Consider the following 19,496-nt stretch of genomic DNA (forward strand, 5'->3'; position numbering starts at 1 on the left):
TTATTTTTATACATCTGAATGCGAATGACCAGATTTGGGTTTCATTCGGCTGCTAAAGTTTCCAACGCCACCGAATGAATTAGGCCCAAATGCTCTGCTGTAGCGCTTGACATTTTGTCGAATTGGTGCCAGTCGACCGGCACAACGCCGCGATTCGTCGACGTCGTATGCTGCAGCAATTGGAGGAAAAAAAAAATGCTCCATGGCGCGTGGATCATGGAGCGCGTAGTTGGCCCAGATGTCTACAGCCCATATAGCTTGTGGCCCAAGACCCGCCTTCTTCGGGAACAGGCGGCTGTGCTCAGCAGCCGAGCCCAGGCATGCGGAAACCTTCACGTACCACGTTGTCAGGTTTATTCTCTTAGGTTTAGGTTTGTTTGGTTGCGGGACAGATACGATAGGGACGTCCTTTAACGTACTCTCTCGTCTATTTAATTTTAAAGAATAACTGGGGATAATATTGAGATACTCCTGTCTCAATCCTTAACTCTGAACCAAATAACCTTATTTGAAAGATCATTCTATCCCGTTCCATCCTGTCATTACAACCAAACACATTGACTACCTCGTTGATTCGTTCCCAACGTCTTGCTAACCTTGTCTTTCTGTGCTCAAGTAAGCAGAGAAAATGAAGAACGAACCACCCAACGGTGCACACCTGCACCTAGTATTCGTATATGTGTAATTAGTACTTGCAACTTGCAAGCCTAATAATTCACCACAATCACTACTTATGGTGTCCGAAAAGAGTATACACATACAGTTAGGGCATATGATCACCAGTAATCGTGTACGTAATTTACAAGAAAACGATCGAGAATATCAGCAGGTCGGTTTTGTTCTCTTGGAGCATCGTCGTCAGACTGGAAACTGCAGCGCGGAGAAGATGATGGGCGGCAGCAGAAGCAGGAGGAGCTTGGACGTGATCGTCGGCCAAGACCGGCGGCTGGCGTCGCTGCAGACCAGCCGGTTGTTGTGGTACGAGCACGCCTGTTGCTTCCTGAAACATTCGTAGAGTTTGGAGGAGGGCCGGAGGCCGGAGCACAATATATATAGTGGCGAGTGGCGACATCGTCTACCGAGCGTACCTGCTGCTGGCGCAGAAGGTGATGATGTAGTCGGCGCCGGAGCACGTGAAGAGGCTGCTGGCGTCGTCGTAGGCGTAGCTGTAGGCGGTGGGGCAGGCGTCCTTGAACCGCTTGGAGTAGGGCGTGGGCGGGCACGTGGGCTGGCTGCCGAACTTGCCGCGGCAGCAGTACTGGTCGGTGTCGAACACGTCGCACGCGCTGCGGCACGCCACCACGGCGTCCCCGGCGCGCACGGCCAGCTCCGGCGGGCACGTCTGGCGCAGGTCGCCGTCGCATCCCGCCGCGGAGCAGTTGCCGCCGCGCCCGTTCACGGGGCGCACCGTCACGGGCAGGTTGAACCCGTCCACGAGGCTCACGTCGTAGAAGTCGCGGTCGGAGGCCAGCGTGAACTCGGCCAGGCTCACGGGGGTCGCCCCGGACGCGCCGCACCGCAGCGACGTGCCGCACGACCCCGTGGCGCACGTCCCGTTCCCGGACGCGTCGAAGCTGCACCCCGTCCGCCCCCAGATGCGCCCCGACCAGCCCCCCGCCGGCGCCTTGAACACCGCCGACTGCCCCGGCCGCAGCGCGAACCCGCCGCCGCCGAAGCTGTCGCCCGGCGTCGCCGCCGGCCAGATGGTCGTCTTGCACCGGTTGATGATGGTGAACACTCCCGCTGACTCAGCGCCGGGTGGCGAGAGGAAGCAGAGGAAAGACGACGCCACAGCGAGCGCAGCAAGGCCAGGAGCGCATCTTGGTCTGTTCATGCTGCTGCCGGCGGGCCCTTAGCTTGTCCCAATAATAATCCTCCGCAAAACCAGACGTTAGAGGGCCTTCAATGGCCGGTTAGGGACGGTATGCGGATTTATGAATGATGAATACTAGCTCCATGTCCATGCATGGCGAGAAGGAATACGTGAGACGGACGGGGAGGTTGGGCATCGCCGCCGTTGCTTGCATTGCACAGCCTGTTCATTCCATCTCCCTCGTACCACCCTTCCTCGGATTCTTGTTACCATACCATACATATAACATATGCCTCAGATTCTAGCAGAGGAGAACGGACTTACGGACAGCAGGGGCAGGGTGGGCCTTTTTGAACTGCATGCACGTGTTCTTTCTCCTGGACTGCGCCGGACAGGTGGGTGGGGCATCTCTAAGCCGTGTCTGGGACATAACGACATACATGTTCTTTGGTGTCAATGTGTATTTGTGGTCAACAACCATGGTTCAAATATTTTTTTACCATTTAAACTCTGTTGGAGCAGGGAGAGGCGAACGAAAGGAAAAGGATGACACACAGGAATAGATGGCACTCGAAGGAAGAGTACACACGAAGGAAAATTTATATTAGTTAGAAGAGGCCTCGTCCGCCCGTATCTGTCGAAGTCGTAACATTTTTCGACGCATGATCATCCTGATCATAGGTGTACACCACTTACTTCGAGCGACCACTATTGGGTAGCCAAAGAGAGAGCCACACAAGAAGCATCATGAGACGGCTTACAGGACAGAGCCCCGTCCACTCTGAGGCTCAATAACTTGGAAAACACTCGGTGCCTGCCAGGCTCTTGTGCCAAGCTGTGTTAGTCAGTGTAAATGATGAATTTCTTGAGCTGAAGGTAGGAGCACCATTATTCACTAATGTAAATGATCAATTATGCAAAATGGGCTATAACTGTCTATTCACTGATGTAGGTGTTACTGTCTTTAGAAGAAGTGATGATTCAATAGCATTTAAGGGAGTGTTAGATGGTCAGCTATATTTAGTTGATTTTAATGATAACAATGCTGAACTAGACACTTGCTTAATTGCTAAGACTAATATGGGCTGGCTCTGGCATCGCCGACTTGCTCATGTTGGAATGAAGAATCTTCACAAGCTTCTAAAGGGAGAGCACATTTTAGGACTAACAAATGTTCATTTTGAGAAAAACAGGGTTTGTAGCGCATGTCAAGCAGGGAAGCAAGTTGGAGTCCATCATCCATACAAGAACATCATGACAACCGACAGGCCGATCGAGCTACTCCACATGGATCTATTCGGCTCGATAGCTTACATAAGCATCGGCGGGAGTAAGTATTGTCTTGTTATTGTGGATGATTATTCTCGCTTCACTTGGGTATTCTTTTTGCAGGAAAAATCTCAAACCCAAGAGATCCTAAAGAGATTCTTAAGACGGGCTCAAAATGAGTTCGAATTGAGAATAAAAAAGATTAGAAGCGATAATAGAACAGAGTTCAAGAACTCTCAAATTGAAGGATTTCTTGAGGAAGAGGGCATCAAGCATGAGTTCTCTTCTCCCTACACACCTCAACAAAATGGTGTAGTGGAGAGGAAGAATAGAACTCTACTGGATATGGCAAGGACCATGCTTGATGAGTACAAGACACTAAACCGGTTTTGGGTGGAGGCGGTTAACACCGCCTGCTACTCCATCAACCGGTTATATCTTCACCGAATCCTCAAGAAAACATCATATGAACTCCTCACTAGTAAAAAGCCCAATGTTTCTTACTTTAGAGTTTTTGGGAGCAAATGCTTTATTCTTATTAAAAGAGGTAGAAATTCTAAGTTTGCTCCTAAAGCAGTAGAAGGCTTTTTACTTGGTTATGACTCAAACACAAGGGCATATAGAGTGAAAGGGAATTAGGCTTACACCTAGTCCCTAATTAATTTTGGTGGTTGAATTGCCCAACACAAATAATTGGACTAACTAGTTTGCTCAAGTGTATAAATTATACAGGTGTAAAAGGTTCACACTTAGCCAATAAAAAGATCAAGTTTTGGATTCAACAAAGGAGCAAAGAGGCAACCGAAGGCACCTCTGGTCTGGGGCACCGGACTGTCCGGTGCACCACCGGACAGTGTCCGGTGCATCAGAGGACTCCAACTCGAACTCGCTACCTTCGGGAATTACTTAGGCCGGCGCGCTATAATTCACCGGACTGTCCGGTGTACACCGGACAGTGTCCGGTGCTCCAAGGAAGCGCGGCCTCCGGAACTCGCCAGCTTCGGGAATCTCCAACGGCTAGTCCGCTATAATTCACCGGACATGTCCGGTGTGCACCGGACTGTCCGGTGCAACTCCGGAGCAATGGCTACTCGGCGCCAACGGCTACCTGCGACGCATTTATTGCGCGCTCTGCGCGCGCAGAAGACAGGCGCGCCCATACTGGCGCACCGGACAAGGAACAGTGCATGTCCGGTGTGCACCGGACATCCAGGCGGGCCCACGAGTCAGGAGCTCCAACGGTCAGAATCCAACGACAGTGATGACGTGGCGGGGGCACCGGACATGTCCGGTGTGCACCGGACTGTCCGGTGCGCCATCGAACAGACAGCCTCCCAACGGCCACTTTTGGTGGTTGGGGCTATAAATACCCCAACCACCCCCACATTCATGGCATTCAAGTTTTCCGCTTCTCAACCACTTACAAGAGCTAGGCATTCAATTCTAGACACACCAAAGAGATCAAATCCTCTCCAATTCCACAAAAGGCTTTAGTGATTAGCGAGAGAGATTTGCCGTGTTCTTTTGAGCTCTTGCGCTTGGATTGCTTCTTTTCTTTCTCACTTGCTCTTGTGATCAACACTCAATTGTAATCAAGGCAAGAGGCACCAATTGTGTGGTGGCCCTTGCGGGGAAGTTTTATTCCCGACTTTGATTTGAGAAGAGAAAGCTCACTCGGTCCGAGGGATCGTTTGAGAGAGGGAAGGGTTGAAAGAGACCCGGCCTTTGTGGCCTCCTCAACGGGGAGTAGGTTTGAGAGAACCGAACCTCGGTAAAACAAATCCACGTGTTTCACTTCACTATTCGCTTGCGATTTGTTTTGTGCCCTCTCTTGCGGACTTAATTATATTTCTAACGCTAACCCGGCTTGTAGTTGTGATTATTTTTGAGAATTTCAGTTTTGCCCTATTCACCCCCCCTCTAGGCGACTTTCAATTGGTATCAGAGCCCGGTGCTTCATTAGAGCCTAACCGCTCGAAGTGATGTCGGGAGATCACGCCAAGAAGGAGATGGAGACCGGCGAAAAGTCCACTACAAGCCACGGGAGCACTTCATCGGAAGAGTCCCGCACCAAGAGGAAGGAGAAGAAGAAGAGCTCCTCCAACAAAGGGAAGGAGAAGAAATCTTCTTCTCACCACAAAGAGAAGAAGGAAAAATCTTCTTCCCACAAGTCGCATCGGAAAGGCGACAAGCACAAGAGGATGAGGAAGGTGGTCTACTACGAGACCGACACTTCATCAACATCCACCTCCGACTCCGATGCACCGTCCGTAACTTCTAAGCGCCAAGAGCGCAAGAAGTTTAGTAAGATCCCCTTACACTATCCTCGTACATCTAGACATACTCCATTACTTTCCGTTCCATTAGGCAAACCGCCAACCTTTGACGGTGAAGATTATGCTAGGTGGAGTGATTTAATGAAATTTCATCTAACCTCACTCCACAAAAGTATATGGAATGTTGTTGAGTTTGGAGCACAGGTACCATCCGTAGGGGATGAGGATTATGATGAGGACGAAGTGGCCCAAATCGAGCACTTCAACTCCCAAGCCACAACCATACTCTTGGCCTCTCTAAATAGAGAGGAATACAACAAGGTGCAAGGGTTGAAGAATGCAAAGGAAATTTGGGACCTACTCAAGACCGCGCACGAGGGTGATGAACTCACCAAGATCACCAAGCGGGAAACGATCGAGGGGGAGCTCGGTCGCTTCCGTCTTCGCCAAGGGGAGGAGCCACAAGATATGTACAACCGGCTCAAAACCTTGGTAAACCAAGTGCGCAACCTCGGGAGCAAAAAGTGGGACGACCACGAGGTGGTTAAGGTTATTCTAAGAGCTCTCATTTTCCTTAACCCCACTCAAGTTCAATTAATTCGTGGTAATCCTAGATACCCACTAATGACCCCCGAGGAAGTTATCGGGAATTTTGTGAGCTTTGAATGTATGATTAAAGGATCAAAGAAGATCAACGAGCTTGACGAACCCTCCACGTCCGAGGCGCAACCGGTGGCCTTCAAGGCGACGGAGGAGAAGAAGGAGGAGTCTACACCAAGTAGACAACCAATTGACGCCTCCAAGCTCGACAATGAGGAGATGGCTTTAATCATCAAAAGCTTTCGCCAAATCCTCAAGCAACGGAAAGGGAAAGACTACAAATCCCGTTCCAAGAAGGTTTGCTACAAGTGTGGTAAGCCCGGTCACTTTATCGCTAAATGTCCATTATCAAGTGACAGTGACAGGGACAACGACAAGAAGGGCAAGAGAAGAGAAAAGAAGAGGTACCACAAGAAGAAGGGCGGCGATGCCCACGTGTGCCGCGAGTGGGACTCCGACGAGAGCTCCACCGAGTCCTCCTCTGACGAGGACGCCGCCAACATCGCCGTCACCAAGGGGCTTCTCTTCCCCAACGTCGGCCACAAGTGCCTCATGGCAAAGGACGGCAAAAAGAAGAAGGTTAAATCTAAATCCTCCACAAAATATGAATCCTCTAGTGATGATAATGCTAGTGATGAGGAGGATAACTTGCTTACCCTTTTTGCCAATCTTAACATGGAACAAAAGGAAAAATTAAATGAATTGATTAGTGCTATTCATGAAAAGGATGACCTTTTGGATTCCCAAGAGGATTTTCTAATTAAAGAAAACAAGAAACATGTTAAGGTTAAAAATACTTATGCTCTAGAAGTAGAAAAATGTCAAAAACTATCTAGTGAGCTAAGCACTTGCCATGACACTATTGCCAACCTTAGAAATGAAAATGCTAGTTTAATTGCTAAGGTTGACTCTCATGTTTGTGATGTTTCAATTCCCAATCCTAAAAATAATGATGATGATTTGCTTGCTAGGATTGAAGAATTAAACGTTTATGTTACTAGCCTTAAGATTGAGAATGAGAAATTGCTTGCTAAGGCTAAGGATTTTGATGTTTGCAAAGCTACTATTTCCGACCTTAGAACTAAAAATGATTTGTTACATGCTAAGGTTGTAGAATTGAAATCTTGCAAACCCTCTACATCTATTGTTGAGCACACTTCTATTTGCACTAGATGTAGAGATATTGATGTTAATGCTATTCATGATCACATGTCTTTAATTAAACAACAAAATGATCATATAGCAAAACTAGATGCTAAAATTGCCGAGCATAACTTGGAAAATGAAAAGTTTAAATTTGCTAGAAGTATGCTCTATAATGGGAGACGCCCGAGCATCAAGGATGGCATTGGCTTCCAAAGGGGAGACAATGTCAAACTTAATGCCCCTCCTAAAAATTTGTCTAACTTTGTTAAGGGCAAGGCTCCCATGCCTCAGGATAACGAGGGTTACATTTTGTACCCTGCCGGTTATCCCGAGAGCAAAATTAGGAGAATTCACTCTAGGAAGTCTCACTCTGGCCCTAATCATGCTTTTATGTATAAGGGTGAGACATCTAGTTCTAGACAACCAACCCGTGCCAAGTTGCCTAGAAAGAAAACTCCTAATGCATCAAATGGTCATGCTATTTCATTCAAAACTTTTGATGCATCATATGTGCTTACTAACAAATCCGGCAAGGTAGTTGCCAAGTTTGTTGGGGGCAAACACAAGGGCTCCAAGACTTGTGTTTGGGTACCCAAAGTTCTTGTGTCTAATGCCAAAGGACCCAAAACCGTTTGGGTACCTAAAGTCAAGAACTAAAACTGTTTTGTAGGTTTATGCATCCGGGGGCTCAAGTTGGATACTCGACAGCGGGTGCACAAACCACATGACAGGGGAGAAGAAGATGTTCTCCTCATATGAGAAAAACCAAGATCCCCAAAGAGCGAACACATTCGGGGATGGAAATCAAGGTTTGGTCAAAGGTTTGGGTAAAATTGCTATTTCACCTGACCATTCCATTTCCAATGTTTTTCTTGTTGATTCATTAGATTACAATTTGCTTTCCGTTTCTCAATTATGTCAAATGGGCTACAACTGTCTATTTACTGATGTAGGTGTTACTGTCTTTAGAAGAAATGATGATTCAATAGCATTTAAGGGAGTGTTAGAGGGTCAGCTATACTTGGTAGATTTTGATAGAGCTAAACTCGACACTTGCTTGGTTGCTAAGACTAACTTGGGTTGGCTCTGGCACCACCGACTAGCCCATGTTGGAATGAAGAATCTTCATAAGCTTCTAAAGGGGGAACACATTTTAGGACTAACCAATGTTCATTTTGAGAAAGACAGGATTTGTAGCGCATGCCAAGCCGGGAAGCAAGTTGGCACTCATCATCCGCACAAGAACATCATGACTAGTGACAGGCCACTGGAGCTCCTTCACATGGATTTATTCGGCCCGATTGCTTACATAAGCATCGGCGGGAGTAAGTACTGTCTAGTTATTGTGGATGATTATTCTCGCTTCACTTGGGTGTTCTTTTTGCAGGAAAAATCTCATACCCAAGAGACCTTAAAGGGATTCTTGAGACGGGCTCAAAATGAGTTCGGCTTAAGGATCAAGAAAATTAGAAGCGACAACGGGACGGAGTTCAAGAACTCTCAAATTGAAGGCTTCCTTGAGGAGGAGGGCATCAAGCATGAGTTCTCTTCTCCCTACACCCCACAACAAAATGGAGTAGTGGAGAGGAAGAATCGAACTCTATTAGACATGGCAAGAACCATGCTTGATGAGTACAAGACTTCGGATCGGTTTTGGGCCGAGGCGGTCAACACCGCTTGCTACGCCATCAACCGGTTGTATCTACACCGAATCCTCAAGAAGACATCATATGAACTCCTAACCGGTAAAAAGCCCAATATTTCATATTTTAGAGTTTTTGGTAGCAAATGCTTTATTCTTGTTAAGAGAGGTAGAAAATCTAAATTTGCTCCTAAAACGGTAGAAGGCTTTTTACTAGGATATGACTCAAACACAAGGGCATATAGAGTCTTTAACAAGTCCTCAGGACTAGTTGAAGTTTCTTGTGACGTTGTGTTTGATGAGACTAACGGCTCTCAAATAGAGCAAGTTGATCTTGATGAGATAGGTGAAGAACAGGCTCCATGCATAGCACTAAGGAACATGTCCATTGGGGATGTGTGTCCTAAGGAATCCGAAGAGCCTCCACATGCACAAGATCAACCATCCTCCTCCACGCAAGCATCTCCACCAACTCAAAATGAGGATGAGGCTCAAGTTGATGAAGTAGAAGATCAAGCAAATGAGCCACCTCAAGATGACGGCAATGATCAAGGGGGAGATGCAAATGATCAAGACAAGGAGGATGAAGAGCAAAGGCCGCCACACCCAAGAGTCCACCAAGCAATCCAACGAGATCACCCCGTCGACACCATCCTCGGCGACATTCATAAGGGGGTAACTACTAGATCTCGTATTGCACATTTTTGTGAACATTACTCTTTTGTTTCCTCTATTGAGCCACACAGGGTAGAGGAAGCACTACAAGATTCGGATTGGGTGGTGGCAATGCAAGAGGAGCTCAACAACTTCACTAGGAATAAGGTATGGCATTTGGTTCCGCGTCCTAATCAAAATGTTGTAGGAACCAAATGGGTCTTCCGCAACAAGCAAGATGAGCATGGTGTGGTGACAAGGAACAAAGCTCGATGTCACACCCGGATTTCAGGAGTCCAAAACCCGGGCGCGAACATAAACACCAGGTGTGCTGGGACCAAGTCTCACACATATGATGCATAGTGGCACAGGATCGAATGTCACATCTTTACTATATAACAGGAGTTCTATACAAAATAATTAAATAATTACATCATATGAGGAAATGATCCAGCAACCCAAAGTTGACTGGGAGACGACGACCTAGACCACTCACGAACTCATCACAGCATCCTTCATGCGCATCATCCTGGGGTACCTGCTCTTGACCTGTGGGGGGGTGTGAGACAGCAAGAGTGAGCTCACATACGTTCATCGCTCAACAAGTTGTGGGGAATAATGTGCATGAACTCGCCAAAGGTGGGAGCTCACATGAAGTGTAAGGCTTACCAAAGAGGATGGTTAGAGCTGAGCATTGCTTTTAAAGTTGGTCAAAATTTTATTAGCAATTACTAAGTATAAGTAAATACCAACCCAATTAAATAGTAGAACAAAAGTAACAACCTCACCTGCGATGCAATGCATATGACAAATTGAGTTTAAGTTCCATAATTTAATCATGTGAGTGTCCGAGCCGCTCATGACCGTGAGCACGGCTAGTATACCAGTTTTACACTCTGCAGAGGTTGCGCATCTTTACCCACAAGTCATGTTACCCATCTGCCAAGGGATCGCGACTTCCCATACACCTCTACCGAGGAGGCGAGGCAGGGTAACACTACGAGGCCTTTACAAAGTTCCACTAGCTTCAGAAAACCCGCTACAGTTTATAGGAAGCTCCAATGCAGGAATCCCTTGCAGGACCGCCATCGCAGCAAAATCCTCCCGAGGGCCTCCCTGCACTGACCACTCCCCTACTGCCCTTGCCCCTTTCGGGTAAGGTAGTCTTCCACTAGCTTCCCTAATTAATCGGCCAAGGGCGTCCCATTAAACCCTTGTGGTAGCACTGTTTTCCCGGGTGGTTCTCCATGTTCCGATTAACATAATGATCTTATCATGAACAGTAAATAATGAACAGATAATAAAAAGTGTAATCATGAGTAGTGAATATCTCTATACCCAAAACCACATAAAGCAATAGCAGGTACTACCCAAAAAGTTTAGTGGAGTCAAGGTATAAAGATAATCAAACTAGGGTAACCTGTTGGGTCCCATCAAAATTAACCTATGCAGATCATTATGATTAATAAGAACATGACTGGGTAAAAGAAGTGATCAAGGGCACAACTTGCCTGGCACTTGAGATTCCAGGTACCAACTTGCTCTTCAGATGACACGTGTCCTCACGCTAGTCGTAGCATCACAAACAAACAGTGTATAGGCAAAATTAACGTTACACCAAACATAAGGATAAACTGTATACTTATGATCTACGCGTTGCTACAAGATCGTAGAAACAAGAACCACTAAATTTGGAGCTACGGTTACCGAGTTATGAATTTCCGAAGGTCCTATGTGTGTTTTGTACAAGGTTAAATAGGATATAAATTTTTATGTGATTCTCCTGTAAAGACAGTGGTACTAAAGGATGAACAATAATATTACAAAATTATATAAATTGGAATGAATTAATTTGGATATAATATGAATTTTCTATGAATTAAACAAGTTCTAACAATTATTTTCACATTAAAAATCATTTTCTAAATGATTTTCCCAGTTTTATTATCATCTGGACCGAGCTGCTAAAATCAGAAAGTTTAGGGTCTACTGCGCAAGAATTCTGTGACTCAGCGCACAGCAGCTATGGACCGCGGGTTTATTTTTAATAAAGACAAGGGCTCTTTTGCAATTAGTACCGGCTGAAGGGGTATCGGGGTCTTACGATCGTCCGATAAGAAATCTGTGGTCTAGATCAGATCCAGGCTTCAGTGAACCGGTACGAATTGTGATCCCTTGGATATGGATCCGATGGTTCACAACCAATCCGAGCACGTGAACGCGATAACTCAATCCCAACCGCGTGATCGTAGATCTACGAATCGGATTTAAAAGAGGCTCCCTATGCGTCCGATTCCCATCCAACGGCCAGCCACACATCCTGGCCGAGCCGTGCCGTAGGCCAAATTCCCACCGCACATCAGAAACCAACGGACAGGGGGAGGTCGTCTTCCACCCCATGACCACAGAGCGGCGGCAGCAGGTTTGCACGGCGGCGCCTAAAGCTCCCAGGGCGGCGAGCCATGAAGCTGGAGGGTGGAAGCGGTTTGGTAAATAGGACAACCTGGGCTGCTCGGGCGTCCGAGGCAACATCACCGGCAACGCTGGTGAGCCATCGCCCCAGCCTGGTTGTTCTCCACCACACTTGCCGGCTTCCGGATTGCCACCGACATGCCGTAGCAGAGACCCATGGCGCCCAGCGGATCAAGAAGCGGTGAAAGCACGAGATTTGGAATCGGGAACTAGGTAGGTCAAAGATTTACCTGCAGAGGTGCGGCGGAGGCTATCCACGGCTAATGGCGGCTTGAATCATCACCTCAGGTTCACGGCTGTTTGAGCCGCACAGGGAAGAGCACCGCGGTCAGCATACATATCCTAGGGACACGGTGGCCAACACCCTGCACGCGGCACAGCAGCAAGGAATTGCGACCGGTGGCACATCCCCATGACGGCTGATCCTGATTCCCCCCTTCTCTGTCTCTTCACGCGGCGGCGAACCGTGAGCGACGGAGAGAAATTCCCCGCGATTCCAACCAAATTCCTGAGCGAGAGGGGTTTGCCCAGGTCCCTCACGACACGAAGCTTCCCCGGAATCCTTACGCGAGTACTGAACGGCGGTGACGGCCGCAGACGACGTCGGCGATGCCCTAGACCTCCACTCCTCTCCCTACGGCAAACGGCGGTGGCAGGCAATGGCTGGGTATGGGGATGCGAGCTTGACGAGGAGCGGAGAAACGGTCGCAGGAGCTGCCATTTTATAGCGCCAGGGGGCAAAAGAAATCTACTCCGAGCGCCAGCAACCAACCCCGGAATCCCCGGCGGCGATCCGAGCTTACCGGAATCGCGCGCACACACGGGAAGGGCGCCTGGAGGGTTGGGTCCACAATCCAGAGACAACGAGCTGATGAGCAGACTGTCCAGCGGGTCCAGTTGTCGGCGACGGACAGTGCGTGCGCGGTTGTGTTCAGCTGACCTGACGGACCCACCAGTCGGCGCGAGGGTGTAGGTGGGCTGCACTGAGGGAAATGGAAGATGGGCTGGATTCAGAGTTGGCGGCCCAGTGCAAGCGTTTCCCTTTTTCTTTTTATATCCTATTTTGTCTTTCCTTTTAAATGTTCAAATTCATAAATTTTCAATCCCATTCAAATTCAAACTCCTTGGTAGATCTGTTTTCTCATTAAATATTCATCTTAAACATAGCACATGGGTGAATTTATCATTTTTTAATATTGATTTTATGTTAACTAGTGTTTCCTTTCTTAAATTCTGAAATTCAAACTTGGGCACTAAAATATATTTATTCACCTTATTTTCATGTTGTCATAAAAATGCACACACAATAAAGACTTCGGCATGATGCACAATTTAGTGGCATGTCTTTTATTAATTATTTGTTTTTTTAATATGGTGTTTACATGAAATGATAAACATAGGTAGCACATAGATACAAAGTAGTATAATTTCCCTTTTTAGACTTTTCTTACAAAGTGGGTATTACACTCGACTTGTGGCCAAGGGATACTCCCAAGTCGAAGGTTTGGATTTCGGTGAAACCTATGCACCCGTAGCTAGGCTTGAGTCAATTCGCATATTATTAGCCTATGCTACTTACCATGGCTTTAAGCTTTATCAAATGGACGTGAAAAGTGCCTTCCTCAATGGACCAATCAAGGAAGAGGTCTATGTTGAGCAACCTCCCGGCTTTGAAGACAGTGAGTATCCTAACCATGTCTATAAGCTCTCTAAGGCGCTCTATGGGCTCAAGCAAGCTCCAAGAGCATGGTATGAATGCCTTAGAGATTTTCTTATTGCTAATGGCTTCAAAGTCGGAAAGGCCGATCCTACACTCTTTACTAAAACTCTTGAAAATGACTTGTTTGTATGCCAAATTTATGTTAATGATATTATATTTGGGTCTACTAACGAGTCTACATGTGAAGAGTTTAGTAGGATTATGACTCAGAAATTCGAGATGTCTATGATGGGGGAGTTGAAGTATTTCTTAGGATTCCAAGTGAAACAACTCCAAGAGGGCACCTTCATTAGCCAAACGAAGTACACTCAAGACATTCTAAACAAGTTTGAGATGAAGGATGCCAAGCCCATCAAGACACCCATGGGAACCAATGGGCATCTCGACCTCGACACGGGAGGTAAGTCCGTGGATCAAAAGGTATACCGGTCGATGATAGGTTCTTTACTCTATTTATGTGCATCTCGACCGGATATTATGCATTCCGTGTGCATGTGTGCAAGATTCCAAGCCGACCCTAAGGAAGCTCACCTTACGGCCGTAAAACGAATCTTGAGATATTTGGCTTATACTCCTAAGTTTGGGCTTTGGTATCCTAGGGGATCCACATTTGATTTGATTGGTTATTCGGATGCCGATTGGGCGGGGTGCAAAATCAATAGGAAGAGCACATCGGGGACTTGCCAGTTCTTGGGAAGATCCTTGGTATCTTGGGCTTCAAAGAAGCAAAATTCGGTCGCTCTTTCCACCGCCGAAGCCGAGTACATTGCCGCAGGACATTGTTGCGCGCAATTGCTTTGGATGAGGCAAACCCTGCGGGACTACGGTTACAAATTAACCAAAGTCCCTTTGCTATGTGATAATGAAAGTGCAATCAAGATGGCGGATAATCCCGTCGAGCATAGTCGCACTAAACACATAGCCATTCGGTATCATTTTCTTAGGGATCACCAACAAAAGGGAGATATCGAGATTTCATACATTAATACTAAAGATCAATTAGCCGATATCTTTACCAAGCCTCTTGATGAACAATCTTTTAACAAACTTAGGCATGAGCTCAATATTCTTGATTCTAGGAATTTCTTTTGTTGACTTGCCCACATAGCTCATTTATGTACCTTTGATCATGTCTCTTTCATATGCTATGACTAATGTGTTTTTCAAGTCTATTTTCAAACCAAGTCATAAGTATATTGAAAGGGAATTGGAGTCTTCGGCGAAGACAAAGGCTTCCACTCCGTAACTCATCCTTCGCCGTCGCTCCAAGAGACTCTCCATCTTTGGGGGAGAGAGCAAAAGGACTTCGTCTTTGGTATAATGTTAACTCATTTATTTATGACCAAAGGGGAAGATAGCACTTCGAGGGCTCTAATGCTTCCGTTTTTGGCGATTCATGCCAAAGGGGGAGAAAGTATGAGCCCAAAGCAAAAGGACCGCACCACCACCAATTTCAAAAACTTCGTGTTTCCAAGAATATTATCAATTAGTATCCTATTGTGTTCAAAAGGGGGAGAAAGTAGTATTTCAAAAAGGATATATCAAAACCCTCTTGAACACTAAGAGGAGGATCTCATTTAGGGGGAGTTTTGTTTAGTCAAAGGAAAAGCATTTGAAACAGGGGGAGAAAATTTCAAATCTTGAAAATGTTTCTCAAAATCTTATTCATTTGCCTTTGACTGTTTGCAAAAGAACTTTGAAAAGGATTTACAAAAGAGTTTGCAAAAACAAAACATGTGGTGCAAGCGTGGTCCAAAATGTTAAATAAGAAAGAAACGATCCATGCATATCTTGTAAGTATTTAGATTGGCTCAATTCCAAGCAACATTTACACTTACATTATGCAAACTAGTTCAGTTATGCACTTCTATATTTGCTTTGGTTTGTGTTGGCATCAATCACCAAAAAGGGGGAGATTGAAAGGGAATTAGGCTTACACCTAGTCCCTAATTAATTTTGGTGGTTGAATTGCCCAACACAAATAATTGGACTAACTAGTTTGCTCAAGTGTATAAATTATACAGGTGTAAAAGGTTCACACTTAGCCAATAAAAAGATCAAGTTTTGGATTCAACAAAGGAGCAAAGAGGCAACCGAAGGCACCTCTGGTCTGGGGGCACCGGACTGTCCGGTGCACCAGAGGACTCCAACTCGAACTCGCTACCTTCGGGAATTACTTAGGCCGGCGCGCTATAATTCACCGGACTGTCCAGTGTACACCGGACAGTGTCCGGTGCTCCAAGGAAGCGCGGCCTCCGGAACTCGCCAGCTTCGGGAATCTCCAACGGCTAGTCCGCTATAATTCACCGGACATGTCCGGTGTGCACCGGACTGTCCGGTGCAACTCCGGAGCAACGGCTACTCGGCGCCAACGGCTACCTGCTACGCATTTATTGCGCGCTCTGCGCGCGCAGAAGACAGGCGCGCCCATACTGGCACACCGGACAAGGAACAGTGCATGTCCGGTGTGCACCGGACATCCAGGCGGGCCCACGAGTCAGGAGCTCCAACGGTCAGAATCCAACGGCAGTGATGACGTGGCGGGGGCACCGGACATGTCCGGTGTGCACCGGACTGTCCGGTGCGCCATCGAACAGACAGCCTCCCAACGACCACTTTTGGTGGTTGGGGCTATAAATACCCCAACCACCCCCACATTCATGGCATCCAAGTTTTCCGCTTCTCAACCACTTACAAGAGCTAGGCATTCAATTCTAGACACACCAAAGAGATCAAATCCTCTCCAATTCCACAAAAGGCTTTAGTGATTAGCGAGAGAGATTTGCCGTGTTCTTTTGAGCTCTTGCGCTTGGATTGCTTCTTTTCTTTCTCACTTGCTCTTGTGATCAACACTCAATTGTAATCAAGGAAAGAGGCACCAATTGTGTGGTGGCCCTTGCGGGGAAGTTTTATTCCCGGCTTTGATTTGAGAAGAGAAAGCTCACTCGGTCCGAGGGATCGTTTGAGAGAGGGAAGGGTTGAAAGAGACCCGGCCTTTGTGGCCTCCTCAACGGGGAGTAGGTTTGAGAGAACCGAACCTCGGTAAAACAAATCCGCGTGTTTCACTTCACTATTCGCTTGCGATTTGTTTTGTGCCCTCTCTTGCGGACTTAATTATATTTCTAACGCTAACCCGGCTTGTAGTTGTGATTATTTTTGAGAATTTCAGTTTCGCCCTATTCACCCCCCCTCTAGGCGACTTTCATAGAGTCTTCAACAAGTCCACTGGATTAGTTGAAGTTTCTTGTGACATTTTGTTTGATGAGACTAATGGCTCCCAAGTGGAGCAAGTTGATCTTGATGAATTAGATGATGAAGAGGCTCCATGCATCGCGCTAAGGAACATGTCCATTGGGGATGTGTGTCCAAAAGAGTCCGAGGAGCCTACACAAGCACAAGGCCAACTATCATCTTCCATACAAGCATCTCCACCAACTCAAGATGAGGATGAGTCTCAAGAAGAGGATGAAGATCAAGACGATGAGCCACCTCAAGAGGAGGACATTAATCAAGGGGAGATGAAGATAATGGTGACAAGGAAGATGATCAAGAGATTCGGGGTCAAAGACCACCACACCCAAGAGTCCACCAAACAATTCAAAGAGATCACCCCGTCAACACAATACTTGGTGACATTCACAAGGGGGTAACCACTAGATCTTGAGTTGCTCATTTCTGTGAACATTACTCCTTTGTGTCTTCTATTGAGCCATACAGGATAGAGGATGCACTAAGAGATTCAGACTGGGTGGTGGCAATGCAAGAGGAGCTCAACAATTTCACCAGGAATGAAGTATGGCATTTAGTTCCACGTCCTAACCAAAATGTTGTAGGTACCAAATGGGTATTCCGCAACAAGCAAGATGAGCAAGGTGTGGTGACAAAGGAACAAAGCCCGACTTGTGGCCAAAGGATATTCACAAGTCAAAGGTTTGGATTTTGACGAAACCTATGCACCCGTAGCTAGGCTTGAGTCAATTCGTATATTACTTGCCTATGCTACTTACCATGACTTTAAGCTATACCAAATGGGCGTGAAGAGTGCCTTCCTCAATGGCCCTATCAAAGAAGAGGTATATGTTGAGCAACCTCCCGGCTTTGAAGATAGTGAGTACCCTAACTATGTTTATAAGCTCTCAAAGGCGCTTTGTGGGCTCAAGCAAGCCCCAAGAGCATGGTATGAATGCCCGAGAGACTTTCTCATCACTAATGGCTTCAAAGTTGGAAAAGCTGATCCTACTCTCTTCACCAAAACTATTTCTAAAGACTTATTTATATGCCAAATTTATGTTGATGATATTATATTTGGGTCTACTAACAAGTCCTCTTGTGAAGAGTTTAGTAGGATCATGATACAAAAATTCGAGATGTCTATGATGGGAGAGTTGAAATATTTCCTTGGATTTCAAATAAAAAACTCCAAGAGCGCACCTTCATTTGCCAAACTAAGTACATTCAAGATATACTCAAGAAGTTTGGAATGAAGAATGGCAAACCCACCAAGACACCCATGGGAACCAATGGTCATCTCGACCTCGACACGGGAGGTAAGTCCATAGATCAAAAGGTATACCGGTCGATGATAGGTTCTTTACTCTATTTATGTGCATCACGACCGGATATTATGCTTTCAGTATGCATGTGTGCAAGGTTCTAGGCAAATCCTAAGGAAGTTCACCTTAGGGTCGTGAAAAGAATCATGAGATATTTAGTTTACACTCCTAAGTTTGGGCTTTGGTACCCCAAGGGATCTACCTTTGATTTAATTATGTATTCCAATGCTGATTATGCTGGATGTAAAAATGACAGGAAGAGCACATCAGGGACTTGTTAATTTCTAGGAAGATCCCTGGTGTCTTGGGCTTCAAAGAAACAAAACTCAGTAGCTCTTTCTACCGCCAAAGCCGAGTATATTGCCACATGTCATTGTTGTGCGCAATTACTTTGGATGAGGCAAACCCTTAGGGACTATAGCTACAAATTGAGCAAAGTCCCTCTCCTATGTGAAAATGAAAGTGCAATCCGCATCACGGAAAATCCCGTTGAACACAGCCGCACTAAGCACATAGACATCCGGTATCACTTTTTGAGAGATCACCAACAAAAGGGGGATATCAAAATTGCTTATGTTAATACACACAACCAATTAGCCGATATCTTTTCCAAGCCACTAGATGAGAAGACTTTTAGCAAACTTAGGAATGAGCTAAATATACATGATTCTCGGAATTTTGATTGAAACATTGCACACATAGCTAATTTATATACCTTTGATCATGTATTTTTCATTTGGTACAAATGCATATTTCTTATTCTTCTTGTGCCAAGGTTAAGACTAATGTGCTTTCAAGTGTATTTCCATGCTTAGTCTTAAATTGAAAGGGAAATGGAGTATTCAGCAAAGACAAGGCTTCCACTCCAACTCTGACGGTATCACTTATTCTTTGTCGTTACTCCGGAAACTCTCAATTGGTATGACCCTTCACTCATATTTCTTTTACCAATGGGAGAGAAAGTATTTAAGGGCTATCAAGTTCTCCATTTTGGCGATTAATGCCAAAGGGGAGAAAGTATTAAGCCCAAAGCAAAAGGACCGCACCATCATTTTTTTTTTCAAAAACTAAAGGAAGTGGTTATTTCAATTGGTATTTAAGTTAATCTCAAAGATTTTCAATTAGTATCTTATTCGAGATTTTCAATTGGTATTTTATTTGGTTTCAAAACTTCACATTAGTATGAAAATTTCAATTGGTATAATTTCATTTGGTATCTATTTCAAAAACCCACTTGAAAGCTAAAGGGAAAATGTCTTGAGGGGGAGCTTTTATTTAGTCAAAGGAAAAGCATTTGAAACAGGGGGAGGAATTTCAAATCTTGAAAATGCTTCTAGAAATCATATTCCTA

General features: G+C 45.9%; 1 protein-coding gene across 2 annotated transcripts; it reads right to left on the reverse strand.

Moving 5' to 3' along the window:
- Nucleotides 1–476: 476 nt before the first annotated feature.
- On the reverse strand, nt 477–1,988 carry LOC100193194 (putative thaumatin domain family protein). Of its 2 annotated transcripts, XM_008652654.4 has the most exons (2): nt 1,089–1,988; nt 477–1,000 (listed from the first exon to the last, which is right to left on the reverse strand). In XM_008652654.4, the coding sequence occupies exons 1-2, from the start codon at nt 1,832–1,834 to the stop codon at nt 859–861; spliced, it is 888 nt and encodes a 295-aa protein (XP_008650876.1). In that variant the 5' UTR covers nt 1,835–1,988; the 3' UTR covers nt 477–858. The 2 variants fall into 2 exon arrangements, with proteins under 2 accessions (XP_008650876.1, NP_001131821.2); NM_001138349.2 differs by having other exon boundaries at nt 678–1,895.
- Between the last annotated feature and the right edge of the window lie 17,508 nt (nt 1,989–19,496).

This window comes from Zea mays, chromosome 7 (genome assembly GCF_902167145.1).
Source record: "Zea mays cultivar B73 chromosome 7, Zm-B73-REFERENCE-NAM-5.0, whole genome shotgun sequence".
Taxonomy (NCBI): domain Eukaryota; kingdom Viridiplantae; phylum Streptophyta; class Magnoliopsida; order Poales; family Poaceae; genus Zea; species Zea mays.

What these genes read in the sequence shown, in the direction of transcription:
- LOC100193194 (XM_008652654.4), bottom strand. Translation starts at nt 1,834, where the DNA reads ATGAACAGACCAAGATGCGCTCCTGGCCTTGCTGCGCTCGCTGTGGCG. An exon ending in ACCTTCTGCGCCAGCAGCAG is followed by an intron (nt 1,001 to 1,088) that starts GTACGCTCGGTA and finishes CGAATGTTTCAG; the next exon opens with GAAGCAACAGGCGTGCTCGT.